This window comes from Heterodontus francisci, chromosome 12 (assembly GCF_036365525.1).
Source record: "Heterodontus francisci isolate sHetFra1 chromosome 12, sHetFra1.hap1, whole genome shotgun sequence".
Taxonomy (NCBI): domain Eukaryota; kingdom Metazoa; phylum Chordata; class Chondrichthyes; order Heterodontiformes; family Heterodontidae; genus Heterodontus; species Heterodontus francisci.
The window spans coordinates 100,962,509-100,978,371 of NC_090382.1; the positions used below are offsets into that span (position 1 = coordinate 100,962,509).

The window sequence follows — 15,863 nt, forward strand, 5'->3', positions numbered from 1 at the left end:
CAAGCTTTCATTGAGCTTCATTGGAACACTGTAGCAGGCCAAAGACAGAAATGTGAGCATGACAGTGGGGTGGTGAATTAAAATGGCAAGCAACCGGAAGCTCAGGGTCGTGCATGCGGACTAAGCGGAGGTGTTTCGCAAAGTGATCACCCAATCTACGTTTGGTCTCCCAAATGTCGAGGATACTGCATGGTGAGCAACAAATACAGTTTACTAAATTGAAAGAAGTGAAGGTAAATTGCTGCTTCACCTGGAAGGAGCGTTTGGGGCGTTGGATGGGGAGGAGAGAGGGGGTAGAAGGGCAGGTATTATACTTCCTATGCTTGCATGGGAAGGTGCTGTGGGTGATGATGGAAGAGTGGACTGATTTTAAGATCCCAGACTCCCCCACCAATGGAATATGTTTCTCCATCTACATTTCCTTTCAAAATCCTAAAAACGAAATCCAAATCACCCATTAACCTTCTATATTCCAGAGAATACAAACCGAGTAATCTCTCGCCATAATTTAACTCCTGGAATCCTGGTAAAGCTCTGGTAATCTGTGGTGCACTGCTTCCAAGGCCAATATATCCTTCTAAGGTATGATGCCCAGAAGTACTCTCAGTACTCCAGGCATGATCAAGCCAAGACTTTGTACAGCTATAGCAAAACTTCTTCCCCTTTATATTCTAGCCCTTCAATCATAAGGTCAGAAGTGGGGATGTTCGCTGACGATTGCACAATATTCAGCACCATTCTCCACTCCTCAGATACTGAAGCAGTCCATGTAGAAATGCAGCAAGACCTGGACAATATCCAGGCTTGGGCTGATAAGTGGCAAGTAACATTCGTGCCACACAAGTGCCAGGCAATGACCATCTCCAACAAGAGAGAATCTAACCATCTCCCCTTGACATTCAACGGCATTACCATCGCTGAAACCCCCACTATCAACATCCTAGGGGTTATCATTGACCAGAAACTGAACTGGAGTAGCCATATAAATATCGTGGCTACAAGAGCAGGTCAGAGGCTAGGAATCCTGTGGCGAATAACTCACCTCCTGACTCCCCAAAGCCTGTCCACCATCTACAAGGCACAAGTCAGGAGTGTGATGGAATACCCTCCACTTGCCTGGATGGGTGCAGCTCCAACAACACTCAAGAAGCTCAACACCATCCAGGACAAAGCAGCCCGCTTAATTGGCACCCCATCTACAAACATTCACTCCCTCCACCACCGACGCACAGTGGCAGCAGTGTGTACCATCTACAAGATGCACTGCAGCAATGCACCAAGGCTCCTTAGACAGCACCTTCCAAACCCGCGACCTCTACCAACAAGAAGGACAAAGGCAGCAAATACATGGGAACACCACCATCTGCAAGTTCCCCTCCAAGTCACAAACCATCCTGACTTGGAACTATATCGCCGTTCCTTCACTGTCGCTGGGTCAAAATCCTGGAACTCCCTTCCTAACAGCACTGTGGGTCTACCTACCCCAAATGGACTGCAGCGGTTCAAGAAGGCAGCTCACCACCACCTTCTCAAGTGCAATTAGGGATGGGCAATAAACGCTGGCCTGGCCAGTGACGCCCACATCCCATGAATGAATAAAAAAAAAAGATACAAGGGCTAACATTCCATTAGCCTTTTTGATAATTTTTGTACCCGTCCACTGCATTTTAGCGATCCATGTTCATGGACCCCTAAATCTCTTTGGACCTCCATTGTTATTAGCACTTCACTTAAAAATTACTTGGATCCATCCTTTCTTCGTCCAAAATGGATGATTTCACATTTACCTGCGTTGAAATTCAACTGACAGTTTTGCCCACTCACTCAATATCAATGTCCCTTTGTAATATTTGTACTCCCAGCTACATTACCTACTATGCCACCAGTCTTTGCGTCATTAGCAAACTTGCATATATGGCTCTCTCTAATTTGTTAATTAATATAGTGAGTTGTTAAGACTCCAGCACAGATCCTTGTGGGATACCACTAGTTGCTTCCTTCCAAATTGAGTACATACTCATTATCTTTACTCTGTCTTCTACCGCCTAACCAATCCCCTAAGTTGATTAATAATTTGCCTTCAATTCCATGAGTTTTAATTTTTGCCAACAGTCTCTTATGTGGAACCTTATCAAATGCCTTCTGGAAGTCCATATGAACTACCTCCATAGACATTCTCTTGTCTACTACTTTAGTAATTTTCTCAAAATTTCACCAAGGTTCATTAGGCATGACAAAATCAAATGAGTGCTTTGAAATTACTCCAAAGTAGATAAAAAAAAGACTGAGTGACAATTGACCTTTTGGCTCATCAAATTCAATCCTTTTAGGATCCAACCTGGCGGGAACATGCATTTTGAACGCCCATAATGTCTTTGGAACCTTCAGTTAAATAGATATTCTGTAAAGTAGGTGGCATCAAGAGGCAGATTCATTCTACGCTCTGTCCTTTTATTGTCACAGCAATGAAGATGCTCCATAAAGTCTATGTCCATGTGGAAAGATTCATTATCCGAATGTAATCACCATCACAGAGTGATAATTATTTGTGAAATATCACAAATTAATACAATGATAGCTAGTTGTATTCCCTATAGCCCCATTTTCTCCCAAAAGAAAGCTAATTTAATCCATATTTCAGAGCAGAGAAATGAGCCAAACTGATCATTTTGCTACCCAGGTATTGGGGAATGCAGCACATTTGGCTCCCAACTTTTGACACCCAACAGCAGTTCTTAGCGCTCTCAAGTGAGGTATAAATACACTGGGAATCTCACTCCACTCAACCTCGACCCCTCCTGCCCAAGCACATCCAAAGGCACAAAAACATTAACTATTCAAACCATATGAAATGCTAGACTAAAGAAAATTGTATCTTGCACTTAATTGTTATAAAAAAAAACTTTAAAAGGTACTAAATTTACGGGACAATTCTTGAACAACCTCTCTGTAGCAGATAGTGCGGCAACAAGTCAGCTTCCATTTATATTGGTGCGTTCGAAGTATATTCCTATAAAGCACTCGAAAAAAAGAACAACCAGCATTGGTATTTTACACCAAATTTATATGGCACAATGTCATATTTCAAACAGGATTTAAACACTGCTGTATTTTTCTTCAAACAGTAAAAGACAGTGTCTGTAAGTAAAAATCACAAAAAGCTTCTTCCTCAGTGTCCTTGCCCCATCTATATTTGCTTTCAGAACTTCCCAGGCTAAAAGTGGTCACATTTAAAAAGCATTACCTCTAAGGGAGCAATCTGATTTTCAATTGATTGGACATTCTCCTTTGAAGCAGCCAGCTGGGTCTCTTTGTCAGCCAGCTGACCCTGGATTTCATGGGCTTTATCTTTGTTTTGTTTTAGGTATTTGAGCTCCGCTTGGTACTCTCTGACACACTGTGACTGCTTCAGGCGGACCTGACGTAACGTTTCCAGAGCTTTAATATATCTGCAGTAAAAAGACAAAACTGAGGTTAGACATTCATTCAATGACCAACCTGGCTGTTCAGAGTAAACCAGAGGACAACCTTAACATGGTAATATTCTGATTGAAAATATAAAAGTGAACGTACAAGCAGAGACAATTACTGAGGATGCATTTCCAGTACAGGTTCAGCATTGGTGCAAAGCATTTTCTTTTTATTTCAAATTTCTAGCATCTTCAGCATTTTACTTTAGTATTCACAACGAAACCTGATTGGTAGTTTAGCATTGTTAAGAAATGTGCCTGAATGTTAAATTCAGAAGAGTGACAATGAGACCTATTGATTGTTCTGTACTACCTGCATGCAATGAAACGGTTCATTGTTCACCCTGGGTACACTACATCCTAGATAGTTTGCACATTAAGGTCAGGTTTCTGATTGTAGGCAGTATAGGTTTGTCAATTAAACCAGAGATAGGTCTAAATCAGTAATTTTGGATATGGGGCAAAATTTAGGATAATGCCATGGTGACCCATAGAGCATGTATAAAGTGGGAAGATATCAAGTCTAACAGCTCTTACACTGATATTAGTGAGCGTTTTAGCATGCAGTATTGTTATGAATGCTGGACCTTGTAATGTGATTATGTTGTTAAAATGATGATATTTAAAAGTTCAAAATGGAGTCTAGAAGGTCAGGTGACCTCACCTTCATTCTGTGAAAGGACAAGAAAGAAGTTTTGGTTACCACGACAACAAAGAACAAAATATTTTCTTTTGAAAAGCAGAGACTGCAGGGCTAACATCTGCAGAACAATGGGTTTTGCCCACCCAGTCCTTCGGGTCATAAAACAAGGAGTCAGTAATTCAAAAGATGTAAATGTACCAAGCAGCTGTTAGCACCTAGGAACAATGGGAAGTCCCAAGTAGCTTTGTGAAACCAGACTTCTGGACTCTGCATTTTGGTGCAGTACAATAAGCTATTGACTATTGAGTCCAGATGAATTTAACAGACTTTCTGAAGGCAGACAGGCTGTAAGAAGGGAACTCAGCGGTTGCAGCCTCACTGCAGGCTGTAAGAGAGGAAACCAGTGGTTGCAGGCTAAAGAAGCAGAGGAGACACCAGCTCTCAGGAGCCTGTTACAGTTAAAAGGCTGTGAAGACTTGAAGCTGTTTTGAAAGTCGAAGCTTGAGGAAAAGTAGATGATCAGCAGGATCAACAGGAAATGCCTTATTCACAGACATCCAGGTTGGAAGCGTTCAAAGTCAGCGAAGGGAACATAGATTTCTGAAATAGTCTGCGAGATCCAACTGATACAAACTGGGGGGAGTTTGGAACTTTTAACCACAAAGGATTTCATTATCAAATAGGACTGTGTAACCTTACATGTGTGGTGTGAAGTTTTCAAGTATTTTTTAACAAATAAAGAAAATATCTTAGGGGATTTGGGGATTTTTTTTAGTTTAGTTGTCACAATAAGTCTTAAAATGTGAAATCTTGTGAAATTCTTGAAATTGGTCAGGTGATTCATATCGTTTTTTTTCTGTTAATGATCTCATTGACGTCGTAACAGTATAAATAAGCAGAAGATCAATAAGCAGCCTTGTGAAACATTACCTCTACAAATTAAGCTGTCTAGACTTTCACTTCATTGGAAGAAAACTACATTCAGCATCACTCATCCAAATAAACACATGTACTATTTACTGCCTGGAAACTGGAAGAGAAAGTAACTCACCTTGTAGCTGAGAAAATCTCATCAAATTTCTGTTTCAAAGCTTTTCCTTCACTCAAAGGCCAGTTTGAATCTTCTTGATGACAGAAAATGACGTTATTTAACACAGCTTTCGAGACACCTAATGCACTGATCATCTCCCGGTCCATCTCTGCACATTTTGAACTCAAGCTGACCTTCTCCCCATGCCTTTAAAAAAACATAAAAGATTTTCAATGTTTTTTGTTCAATCTCTCTTCCTTTTGTGAACACCATCTTTTTTCATGAAAAAGATACTTAAGTCCAGATTTCTTTCTCTGAGGTGGGATCATCTTAGACACAAAGTCCATGACCACCATGACAACCACACCACAACTGGACAGTAAGAGACACCCAGTATTTACTCCACAACAAGTTGCTCTCCTTCCACATTTCACCAATTAGTTCAACATAGATCTGACACAACATATCCTCAGCTTGTAAGGTACTGGCCCCCGAAACTAGGACTGATGATTCCACTCGATGAATGTTTCCAACCTGACTACAGAATAAAGTAGCAGCTGGAGCTTGGGAATGTTGATTCCCCAACCTACTAGCAGCACATGGAAGCGAAGATTCTTTCTCTCCATTCAAGGTCTGCTCTGTGGCTGCAACAATGCCCAAGAACCTAGTCACTGATAAATAATCTTAAATCCCATACAATCCTTGAGCAATGTCCCAAAAGATTGATGAGTAACTGAAATAAGTTGTGAAAGGACAGTTGTCTGATTACAAACTATATAATGCAAAAACTTTCCTTGTTCAGCTGCACTCACTTCATTCGTGTGATCACCCCCTCCAGCGTTTTGAATTCAATCTTTTTTCCTTTCTGCGTGCAAAGCATTGACCTCTGCACAGCCACTACTCCTCCATTCACATCTCGAAACTGCAGACGGATTTGCGCTCGCACATCCGTTTCATGGGCAACCTTTATTGAAAATAAACAAACTTGTTAATGTTATAGTTATAGGCATTAGGACTGCCAATGAAAAGCATAATGTACATAAGTTATTGATAACTGTTACACTTGCATAAAAGGAATGTCTCCATCAGTTTCATTCTTCAGATTTATACCATTGCAAAGAATTACAGACAAAAGCAGGGAAACCGGACGGTGAAGACGTGAGACTTTTTGTCCACATGCAAAAAGAAATTAAAAAAGACTTGCATTTATATAGCACCTTTCATGACCACCAAACATCGCAAAGCGCTCAACAGCCAATTAAGTTCCTTCTGAAGTGCAGTCACTGCTGTAACATAGGAAACATGGCAGCCAATTTGCGCACAACGACTCCCACAAACAGAAATGCAATAATGCATCAGATAACCTGTTTTAATGATGTTGATTGATAAATACTGGCCAGGACACCAGGGATAATTCACCTGCTCTTCTTCCTAACAGCGCTCGGAGATCTCTTTCATCCACCTGAGAAGGCAGACGGGGCCTCAGTTTAACGTCTCATCCAACAATGCAGCACTCCCTCAGTACTACACAGGAGTGTCTACCTAGTTTGTTGCACTCAAGTCCTGAAACTGGACCTGAACCTACAAACTTCTGACTCAGAGGCGAGTGTGCGACCAACTGAGACACAGCTGACACTAAAGTGCATCCCTGAATTTCACTGGACTTCAAAATATTCAGAAGGTGGCACAGAAATAAATGTGGGCAAAGGAAATAGTGTATCTAGGTGGTCAGCTAGAGGCCACCAACATGTGACAATTAGTTGTTAGTTAAGTAGCTTTAATGTTGGGAGTATGAATATAATGTTCTATCAGCCTACATCAACTACAATCCCTTTAACACTCTGAAGCTCAAGACTAGAAGACTCCAACATAGCAGTGACACAGACATGCAATATATTAATTGTAAAGGCAGAGAGACAGACTTGCATTTTTAAACAGCACCTTTCAAATACAAACTTGTGGCATAATTGAAACAAAAATGCAAATATTCTGATTCCAAAAAGAGGTTTAAGTGCTGTAACTTGAGATTTCAAATTTTTATAGCCTTACATAGCAAACAGCTTCACTATCCCTACATACAAAAGCTAAGTATTTGGTCCGATTTTTAAAGATACCTACAGTGTGGGAAACAGTAACCATGGGGGGAATTTAATGCTCTCCCCCCCCATGTTGGGTTTGGAGGTGGGGGGGATTGTATAATCGGGCAGGGCAGCCCCCGCCTCCTTCCTGCCTCCACCCAAATTAAGTCTGGGGCCAAAAGACCTGTGAACGGCCTTCCTGCCCCACCACGAACTGAGGTCCTTAAGTGGGCAATTAATGCCCATTTAAGAGCTTCATCCTGCCACCAGTATTAGCGCAACAGCAGGTGGGCCTGTCACCACACTGAAAGCATGCCAAGCCATCCCCTGCTGGTTGCTTGCCAGCTCCGGTGGGGAGAGGGACCCTCATTAAAAGGCACTTAGTACCTGAATGAGGGACACAGCATCGGGAAGGGGGGGTGCCCGCTGAGAGCCAACCCCCACTGCAATTGCCCCCGACCCCCTTACAGCGCCCATCCCCCGCGACCCCCATCCCACAAAACCCCTCCTACTAAGACTTATCTGTGGCCTGGTTGCAGGGCTTCAGGTGAACGAACGATCAACCGACAGCAGCCACCACCTCCGTGGTGCTGCTCAGTTAAAGAGTTGTTGGCCTCTGATTGACCGACAGCTCTGAGGGTGGGACGGCCACCCCCGGGGTCCTTGATCCTGGGGAAGGCCTGCCGCTGTCCACTTAAGTGCCTAATTGCCCCTTGATTTGGCAGGCCTTCCCCTCAGAAGGCGACACAGGGCTCTCGCCGGCGCTTTTGCCAGTGGTCAAGTCCCACGTCACCCAGACAAAATCCTGCTCTATGTTATACTAACTTGATTGACAGCTTTAAATACATTTAAACAAAGCTTTCCTAAGCACTTTTTTAAACACATTAATTTTAGTCACAACTTAAATAATGGTTATTGAAATAATCGAGGAGATTTTTTTAAAAATTCATTCATGTGATGTGGGTGTTGCTGGCTATGCCAGCATTTACTGCCCATCCCTAATTGCCCTTGAGAAGGTGGTGGTGAACTGCCTTCTTGACCCGCTGCAGTCCATTTGGGGTAGGTATACCCACAGTGCTGTTAGGAACGGAGTTCCAGGATTTTGACCCAGCGACAGTGAAGGAATGGTGATACAGTTCCAAGTCAGGATGGTGTGTGACTTGGAGGGGAACTTGCAGGTGGTGGTGTTTCCATGTATTTGTTGCCCTTGTCCTTCTAGTTGGTAGAGTTCGTGGGTTTGGAAGGTGCTGTCTAAAGAGCCTTGGTGCATTGCTGCAGTGCATCTTGTAGATGGTACACACTGCTGCTATTGTGCATCTGTGGTGGAGGGAGTGAATGTTTGTAGATGGGGTGCCAATTAAGCGGGCTGCTTTGTCCTGGATGGTGTCGAGCTTCTTGAGTGTTGTTGGAGCTGCACCATCCAGGCAAGTGGAGATTATTCCTATACACTCCTGACTTGTGCCTTGTAGATGGTGGACAGGCTTTGGGGAGTCAGGAGGTGAGTTACTCGCCCGCAGGATTCCTAGCCTCTGACCTGCTCTTGTAGCCACGGTATTTATATGGCTACTCCAGTTCAGTTTCTGGTCAATGGTAGCCCCTAGGATGTTGATAGTGGGGGATTCAGCGATGGTAATGCCGTTTAATGTCAAGGGGAGATGGTTAGATTCTCTCTTGTTGGAGATGGTCATTGCCTGGCACTTGTGTGGCGCGAATGTTACTTGCCACATATCAGCCCAAGCCTGGATATTGTCCGGCTCTTGCTGCATTTCTACATGGACTGCTTCAGTATCTGAGGAGTCACGAATGGTGCTGAACATTGTGCAATCATCAGCGAACATCCCCACTTCTGACCTTATGATTGAAGGAAGGTCATTGATGAATCAGCTGAAGATGGTTGGGCCTAGGATACTACCCTGAGGAACTCCTGCAGTGATGTCCTGGAGCTCAGATGATTGACCTCCAACAACCACAACCATCTTCCTTTGCACTAGATCTGACTCCAGCCAGCGGAGGGTTTTCCCCCAATTTCCATTGACCTCAGTTTTGATAGGGCTCCTTGATGCCATACTTGGTCAAATGCTGCCTTGATGTTAAGGGCAGTCACTCTCACCTCTTGAGTTCAGCTTTTTTGTCCATGTTTGAATCAAGGCTGTAATGAGGTCAGGGAGCTGAGTAGCCCTGGCGAAACCCAAACTCAGCGTCATTGAGCAGGTTATTGCTAAGCAAGTGCCGCTTGATGGCACTGTTGATGACACCTTCCATCACTTTACTGATGATTGAGAGTAAGCTGATGGGGCGGTAATTGGCCGGGTTGGACTTGTCCTGCTTTTTGTGTACAGGACATACCTGGGCAATTTTCCACATTGCAGGGTCGATGCCAGTGTTGTAGCTGTACTGGAACAGCTTAGCTAGGGGCGCGGCAAGTTCTGGAGCACAGGTCTTCAGTACTATTGCCAAATATTGTCAGGGCCCATAGCTTTTATTAGTAGCCAGTGCCTTCAGTCGTTTCTTGATATCACGCGGAGTGAATCGAAATGGCTGAAGTCTGGCATCTGTGATGCTGGGGACTTCAGGAGGAGGCCGAGATGGATCATCAACTCGGCACTTTTGGCTGAAGATTGTTGCAAATGCTTCAGCCTTATCTTTCGCACTGATGTGCTGGGCTCCCCCATCATTGAGGATGGGGATATTTGTGGAGCCACCTCCTCCAGTTAGTTGTTTAATTGTCCACCACCATTCACGGCTGGATGTGGCAGGACTGCAGAGCTTAGATCTTATCCGTTGGTTATGGGATCGCTTAGCTCTGTCTATCGCATGCTGCTTACGCAGTTTGGCATGCAAGTAGTTCTGTGTTGTAGCTTCACCAGGTTGACACCTCATTTTGAGGTATGCCTGGTGCTGCTCCTGGCATGCCCCCCTGCACTCTTCATTGAACCAGGGTTGGTCTCCTGGCTTGATGGTAATGATAGAGTGGGGGATATGCTGGGCCGTGAGGTTACAGATTGTGGTTGAGTACAATTCTGCTGCTGCTGATGGCCCACAGCGCCTCATGGATGCCCAGTTTTGCATTGCTAGATCTGTTCGAAATCTATCCCATTTAGCATGGTGATAGTGCCACACAACACGACGGACAGTATCCTCAATGTGAAGGCGGGACTTCGTCTCCACAAGTACTGTGGAGTCACTCCTACCAATACTGTCATGGACAGAAGCATGCGCGGCAGGCAGACTGGTGAGGACGAGGTCAAGTATGTTTCTCCCTCGTGTTGGTTCACCCACCACCTGCCGCAGACCCAGTCTAGCAGCTATGTCCTTTAGAAATATTAATGTTATTACTAGGATTTCAATAAAGTTTAATGTTGGGTGCGTGAAATATCCTCTGCCCCTGTAAGCATCCAACAGTCTAATTAATTAAAGATTTTTAAAATTCCAAACATGGCAACCAATTTGTGCACAGCCAGGCCAACAAAAAGCAATAATGATGATAATGACCAGATAATCTGTTTAAATTATTTTAACTGAAGGATAAACATGGTCTAGGATACTGGGGAGAACTCCAATGCCACGAGATCTTTTCAATCCACCTTGGAGGACAGTCGGGGCCTCGCTTTCACATCTCATCCCAAAGACAGCACCTCCAACAGTGCAGCACTCCCTCAGTACTGCACTGGAGTGTGAGCCTGGACTTTGTGCTCAAGTCTCTGAAGTGGAACTTGAACCCACAACTTTCTCACTCAGACGAGAGACTGTGAACACTGAGGCAAGGCTGATAGCTACAGTGGTCAGAAATATCACCTCACTTGAACAAGAAAATCTCACAGACTACTGGACGGCAGGAAACACACAAAGAAAACACTTGTGGACTGATTCAATGACTTGAATATTTTGTAGATTTTTTTGTTGATGTGCAATTATTTTACTTGAAGATAAAGTTGATGACAGTGGGGAATCCCATGTGGTACAGTTCTTTTGGGCCTCCTTATCTCGAGAGACAATGGATACGCGCCTGGAGGTGGTCAGTGGTTTGTGAAGCAGCGCCTGGAGTGGCTATAAAGGCCAATTCTGGAGTGACAGGCTCTTCCACAGGTACAGTAAGGAGCAATGATTAGCCCTCTAGCACATTATCACATTCACAGCGCACATATGGATGATTCATTGGAGACTCTGCTGTCATTGTGAACTCAAGTTAAAAATATTGAGGGGAAAAGTCCATTAACACCAAATTTCTGGTGAAAAACATAAGAGCAATCAGATCCACACCTCTTAACCTTGCTTCTTAAAGATGACTGTATTTTTTAAGCATGATATGCTCGGTGCTATTTTTAAATTGGTTATCTGTAACTACATTAGGCTGGACCTCTTGGAGATGGAAGGGTAATCTTTCATTATCACACACTGATCTATACATACCTTCCTGTTCTGCTTACAAATTTCAGAACCTTTTACTGTTCTGACATTGCCCGGCCTGTTCTGAGCTCCAATCTTCAAACACATGTGCAAACATGACCTTTTTTACTTTAACATGAATTTTCTACATTTAATCTTTGATGTAGCCTCTTTGATGAAGTCCTCGAGGCGGCCAACATCCCCAGCATACATACCCTACTGAGCCAGCGGCGCTTGAGATGGCTTGGCCATGTGAGCCGCATGGAAGATGGCAGGATCCCCAAGGACACATTGTAGAGCGAGCTCATCACTGGTATCAGACCCATCGGCCGTCCATGTCTCCGCTTTAAAGACATCTGCAAACGCGACATGAAGTCCTGTGACAATGATCACAAGTCGTGGGAGTCAGTTGCCAGCGATCGCCAGAGCTGGCAGACAGCCATAAATGCGGGGCTAAAGCGTGGCGAGTCGAAGGGACTTAGCAGTTGGCAGGAAAAAAGACAGAAGTGCAAGGAGAGAGCCAACAGTGTAACAGCCCCGACAACCAATTTTATCTGCAGCACCTGTGGAAGAGTCTGGCACTCTAGAATTGGCCTTTATAGCCACTCCAGGCACTGCTTCACAAACCACTGACCACCTCCAGGCACTTACCCATTGTCTCTCGAGACAAGGAGGCCAAAGAAGAAGAAGAGGAGCCTGTTCGAGTCTCTCAAACAGAACAGATTCTCGCTTCCATAGACAACCAAAAGGTTAAAGGCTATAATGGTGAAATACTTGTTCATCCAGAAGATAGATCTGTTAAGAGTTGTGCCCAAGTAGATAACATACAGAATGTAAATAAAAGTTTGGAAAATATTTTCCACACCGAAACTAATTAAGACCATAATAATGACCCCTACAAAATGTTACTGAATTCAAACAGAATTTGCATAGCAATTTAGTGTCTACCTTTAAGATGGTCAGACAGTTTGCAGACAGAAGAATAATACACGAGATTGCAATCAAGAATACATATGGCTTCTTCGTTCCATCAGAAGCAGAAACAATGAAAAAGAGGGAAGGAACATTTCAGGTAGTGTCAAACCGATCCCTGTTCTCGGCCTGGCTTATGTGTCTAACCTGTCCCACATGCTGGACTTGCCTGGTCTCGGAACACAACTGCATCCCTTCCCATGGAATTAAGACCTCTATTAAATACCTCAAGGCTGCTGTGTACGACTTGATTGAAACATACAAGATCCTGAGGGGTCTTGACAGGGTGGATGTGGAAAGGATGGTTCCCCTTGTGGTAGAATCTAGAACTAGGGGTCACTGTTTAAAAATAAGGGGCCGCCTATTTCAGACAGAGATGGGGAGAAATTTTTTCTCTGAGGGTCGGGAGTCTTTGGGGCTCTCTTCCTCAAAAGGCGGTGGAAGCAGAGAATTAGAACGCTGTCACTGAAGTAGCTCTCATCGCCATTCCAGACTTTCCTGTCATGGAGGAGCTGGACAGCAAGCCCACCAAAGTAGAGCTCAACAAGGCCATCAACCATCTTGCTAGTGATAAAGCCCTGGGAAATGATGGCATCCCACCTAAAATCATCATTAGTGGAAAATTGGCATAGCTGCAGCATCTCCAGGAACTCTTGTGTCTCTGTTAGAAAGAAAGATCTGTGTCTCAAGACATGCATGATGCAAACATAGTCACTGTTTACAAAAACAAGGGGGATCGCAGCGATGGCAACAATTACCGAGGCATCTCCTTGCTTAGTATTGTGGGGACGGTCTTTGTTCATGTTGCTCTGACCAGATTGTCGATCCTGGCATCACGCATCTATCCTGAGTCTCAGTGCAGCTTCAGAGCTGGCAGATCGACAGTGGACATGATTTTCTCACTTCGGCAGGAGAAGTGCCGTGAACAGCGCAGACCACTCTACATCGCCTTCATAGACCTCACCGAGGCCTTCGCTCTTTTCAGCAGAGACGGACTCTTCATACTGCTGAAGAAAATAGGCTGTTCTCCTGGACGCCACCTCTTATTTACACAAGAGCATGCGCAGTTCCGACAGTTGCAGTGGAGCAACATCAATCGCTTTTAAGATCAGCAGCAGGGCAAAGCAGGCTGTGTTCTCACACCAACTCCCTCTGGCATATTCTTCTCCATGCTGCTATTGTACGTTTTCAGGAGCTCAAATTGGGGTGTCTACCTGCATACCAGAGCTGACGGCAAGCTGTTCAACTTAGCAAGACTGCACGCCAAGACCAAAATGTGTAATATCCTAGTCCGTAAGTCGCTGCACTAACATCCCATACTCAGGTTCACTTGCAACAACTTGTAGATCGGTTCTCCCAGCCTGCAAAGAGTGTCAGGAAGACCAACGTTATGGGCCAGGACGTAGAGACTCCACCTTCCATCAGCACTGACAACCTCACTCTAGAGGTCATTGACAGCTTCGCATAACTCAGATTATCAGTCACCAGCAACACTGTCTCTTGATGCCAAAATCAGCACCAGCATTTGCCAAGACTTCAGCTGTCATGTCAAAGTTGAGAAGGCAAGTGTGGACCAACCGCAAACTAACCAAAAATACAAAGCTCCGCGTGCACCAGGCATGTGCTTTCAGCACCCTCCCTTTATAATAGCAAAGCACGGGCAACTTATGCAAGCCAAGAACAGCGGCTGAACAGCTTCCATCTCTGCTGCCTCAGACGAATATTGGGTATCTCCTGGCAGGACAGAGTGCCAAATACGGAAGTACACCAGCGTGCAGTAATCCCCAGCACGTTTGCCCTCGGGTCTGCGGCAACTCCATTGGCTGGGTCATGTCAGTCAAATGGATGACGGCTGCATCCCCAAAGACATGCTTTATGGTGAGCTTGTTATTGGCACGAGACCAACAGGTCGCCCACATCTGCGATACAAGGACGTCTGCGAGCAAGACCTCAAGTTTACTGGGATCGGAGTCGATGCACGGGAAGTCCTTGTTGTTGACCGGATTCCTGGAGAAAGGCAGTCAGGAAGGGCATGGAAAAAGCAGAGGACAGAAGAAATGACAGATGGTGGAAAAGAGAGCCCGGCAGAAGGAAAAACATCAGTCTACCTCGAGTCAATGTTATTTATCTGTGCCAGCTGCGGAAGGGATTGCCACTCACGAGTCAAGACAGTCACAACAGACGATGTTCAATCCAGAAGTGATTATACACCCCAGGCGCAGTCTATCGTCTCCCGAGACGAACAGATGCCATCATCAATCAGCTTAACCACACCCTTACCTCCAATCTCTATGCCCTCGTCCCCATTAAAACCATTACTCAATCTCACCCTGGCCGTTCCCCCGGTACGACTCTCATTTCCGCTCCCTTAAGCCCAAGGGATGCAGACTTGAATAGCTATGGTAGACAACTGGTTTAGCCATTCACCACCAGATCTGGTTGGACCACATAAAGCACCATCAGGTCTTGCTCTTATCAGCTAAAATTGCTCACGATTCCAGGATCATCCTGGAATGCCAAGACAACTCCCAGCTTCTTTTCTCTACTGCAAACCATGTTCTTAAACCCCTCTCCCTTGCCTCTTCCAACAAGTGTGAGGAGCTCATGGATTTCTTTGTCACTAAGATTGAGACCATTTGTTCAGCTGCCTCTGCCACTTCCCTCCCTTCCACTAATCCACTGGGTCAAACTTCTTCTAAGGGTCCCCCCTGATGCGGCCCAGAACTCACATCTTCCTCTCATTTCTCTATTTCCCCTTGTACCCTCTCCAGGTTCGTCTTGCCCGTGAGACCCACCTCGTGCTCCTTCAACCCTATTCCTATTAAACTGAACACCCAACTTCCCCTCCTCGCCCCCTTGTTAGCGGTTCGCTCTGCTCAGATACTGTACCGCGCTCCTTTTAATCTGTTGTCATCACTCCCTCCTTAAAAAAACAAACTTTGAGTGTTCCGTCCTTGAAAACTGCTGCCCAATCTCCAACCTCCCTGTCCTCTCCAAAGACGTCTCCCAAATCCGTGCCCATTTTTCCTAGAACTTCACCTTTGAATCCTCCTATCAAGTTGCCGCCCCAGTTACAATACTGAAACGGCTCTTATCAAAGCCATGAACGATATTATATGTGACTGTGAAGAAGATAAACTATCCCTCCTCATCCTTCTCGATCTGTCTGCAGCCTTTGACACAGTTGACCACACCATCCTCCTCCAACAGTTCTCCATCATTGTTCAGCTGAGTGGGACTGCCCTCACCTGGTTCCATTTTTATCTATCCAGCTGCAGTCAAAG

At 44.8% G+C, this 15,863-nt stretch overlaps 1 protein-coding gene across 2 annotated transcripts in view; it reads right to left on the bottom strand.

Annotated features, from left to right (window-relative positions):
- The window catches only part of rad50 (RAD50 homolog, double strand break repair protein), a 181,821-nt gene that overhangs the window by 140,052 nt on the left and 25,906 nt on the right, over positions 1-15,863 (bottom strand). For both annotated transcript variants that reach the window (XM_068043937.1, XM_068043936.1), the window contains exons 4-6: positions 5,956-6,107; positions 5,165-5,350; positions 3,245-3,449 (exon numbers count right to left, since the gene is read on the bottom strand). In XM_068043937.1, coding sequence (XP_067900038.1) covers positions 3,245-3,449; positions 5,165-5,350; positions 5,956-6,107 — 543 coding nt within the window. The remainder of the gene's footprint in view (positions 1-3,244; positions 3,450-5,164; positions 5,351-5,955; positions 6,108-15,863) is intronic.